Consider the following 2,382-nt stretch of genomic DNA (forward strand, 5'->3'; position numbering starts at 1 on the left):
TCGTATTTTTAGAGCTGTGGAAGCATTTGGAAATTCTGTTGCAAAAGGAGAGACTGTTTTTTACAGAGAGAGTTTTCAACAAGCTGTTAATTTGTTGGAAAACTGCATGTTTAACCTTTGCAAGTTTAATATTACATGCTCAGCAAAAAGAGAGAGAAAAGAAAACTCACAACAACCAGAGGCAACTCTACCTGACGTTCAGTTCAATGACCATGTTCCCTGGCATGTACTTGAGAAGGGCGATGGGAGTCGGAAGGCCATCAGCTGGTCTTGGGTTCCATGTGTCTCTCAGGACATGAGCATCCTGCTACGCTAAATGTGTCTAGTGTGTAAGAATATGTTTTGTCTTGTTTTTTGGTAAAATATGGCCCCTAAATACAAACCAATTTCTTCATTTGGCCGCAGACTCCAAAGTGACATCCACCTTAAAGATTTTCAATGTTAATTTTCTTTAAACTAACAAACACACAGAAAACTGTACAAATTATGTGATGACTTTTCACAAACTGAATATACCGACATATCTAGCACTCAAATCAAAAAACAGAACATTCCCAGCACCCCAGAAGCCCTTATCGTACCCTCTTCCATCAGTATCCCCCATTAGTTTTGTCTGCTTTTGAACTTGATGTAAGTAGAATCATACAGTATGTACACCTTTGTGTCTGGCTTCTTGAGGGCAATGTTATTTTTGTTAGATTCATCTATGTTGTTGCAGGTAATTGTACTTCATTCACTCTCCTTACGGTACGGTATTCTACTCTGTAACACACCACATCATTTTTTTAATAAGCACTTGGGTAGTTTCCAGTTTCTAGGCATAATAAACAATGTTGTTCTAAATATTCATGTACATGTCTTCTGGTGATGTACACATTTCTGTTGGGTGAAATCCTAGGGTGAACTGCTGAGTCTAAGGTTGGCCTAAGCTTTAGTAGATAATGCCTGACAGTTTTCTAGAGTGGTTGTACCAGTTCACTCTCCCAGTAGCAGTGTAGGAGAGTCCTAGTTGCTCCACATCCTTTCCAGCTCTTGATATTTTCAATCTTTAATTCTATCTATTTTGATGGATAATTTTGACTAGATTTGAGTTTTGTTTTATTCACTGTCTTGAAAACATAATTCATGGATAATGTAGTTTTAAATTTGTGAATGTGAACCACATCTGATGGGATGTAGTTGTGGGTGTGAAGAATGTTAGGGTGGATTCCTGGAGAAAGTGCCCACCGAACTGAGTTTTGAAGGATGATTAGGAGCTAGGCCGGGGGAAAAGAGGTGAGAAGAGCCATCCAGGCAAGGGAACATTACCCCAGGCACGTGGAAAGGCCCTAAGGCTGGGGAGCACATGGTAAAATTTGAGGAACTGCATGTCTGAAGTTAAGGGTGGGTGCGAAAGATGACTCTGGAAGGGCAAGCAGAGGACAGGTCCTCACCCCTTGAAGCAGATAATAATATGTGCAGGAGAAACAACAATAGATGGTAGACTGTTAGCAACTCCTCAGCTCACAGAGGGGGACCTTGGGCCAGGTTGCTGGGTGGCCTGTACTCGTGGAGAGAAGGGAGGGGCAAGGAACCAAACTTACTCATTGCCTTTGTCCTTTGCTTGAAACTTCTGAGTTGGAGGAAGTCATGTGGACATCAGAAAATCAGTGTGGGAGCATTGCAGCTGTAGCCTTTACTAAGTGGTTTGGGCTTCATTTTCTCTCTCTGTTCAGAGTATTCGGTCTAAAGTGGAGCTGTCAGTCTGGGATCAGCCCGAGGATCTCAACCTCTTCTTCACTGCTACCTGCCAAGATGGTGTATCCTACCCTGGTCAGAGGAAGTGTGAAGGTCTCAAAATCGGGGACACGGTAAGTTCTCATCCCCAGTTTATATGAGCACTTGTTAGCATTGGTCATCATCCTTTGGCCACTGATAACTCTGTGACTTATTAAAGTCCTTTGGGAGTTTGTTTTCTTCCATCTCACCAGCCTGGAGGAGTCTCCTAAGCCTGCCCTGTGTTGGGTCTTAAGGTCCCAGGTGGACTTAGTGGAGGACTCCAGTCAATAGACAGACCTCAGTGCATTGCCACCCAAGGCTTCTTCGAGTTGACATTTGCCCTTGGTGTTTAAACCATTATCATCTTAGCTTGACAGGGATATAATCAGGTGGAAGAGTATGGGTGGGAATCCAAGTGATCTGGCTCTCATTCCTAGTCTTCTGCAGTTGGCTCTGTGGCCTTGGGTAATCTGAATCTCACTTTCGCTTTCTGCAAAATATGAGGAAAACCATGCATCTATTTTAATTGGATGAGATGGAATGGATGACTACAGCAATGGAGAGCATAGGTGCCTTATCCGGATCAAGTGGATAGAATTATATGATGGGAAAGAAACACAGTAT

At 42.8% G+C, this 2,382-nt stretch overlaps 1 protein-coding gene across 1 annotated transcript in view; it reads left to right on the forward strand.

Moving 5' to 3' along the window:
* ITGB5 (integrin subunit beta 5) overlaps positions 1-2,382 on the forward strand; it is a 137,458-nt gene that overhangs the window by 74,052 nt on the left and 61,024 nt on the right. Inside the window, exon 10 of the mRNA XM_012554740.2 lies at positions 1,716-1,850. Within this exon, the coding sequence (XP_012410194.1) occupies positions 1,716-1,850 (135 nt within the window). The remainder of the gene's footprint in view (positions 1-1,715; positions 1,851-2,382) is intronic.

This window comes from Trichechus manatus, unplaced genomic scaffold (genome assembly GCF_000243295.1).
Source record: "Trichechus manatus latirostris isolate Lorelei unplaced genomic scaffold, TriManLat1.0 scaffold00026, whole genome shotgun sequence".
Classification (NCBI taxonomy): Eukaryota; Metazoa; Chordata; class Mammalia; order Sirenia; family Trichechidae; genus Trichechus; species Trichechus manatus.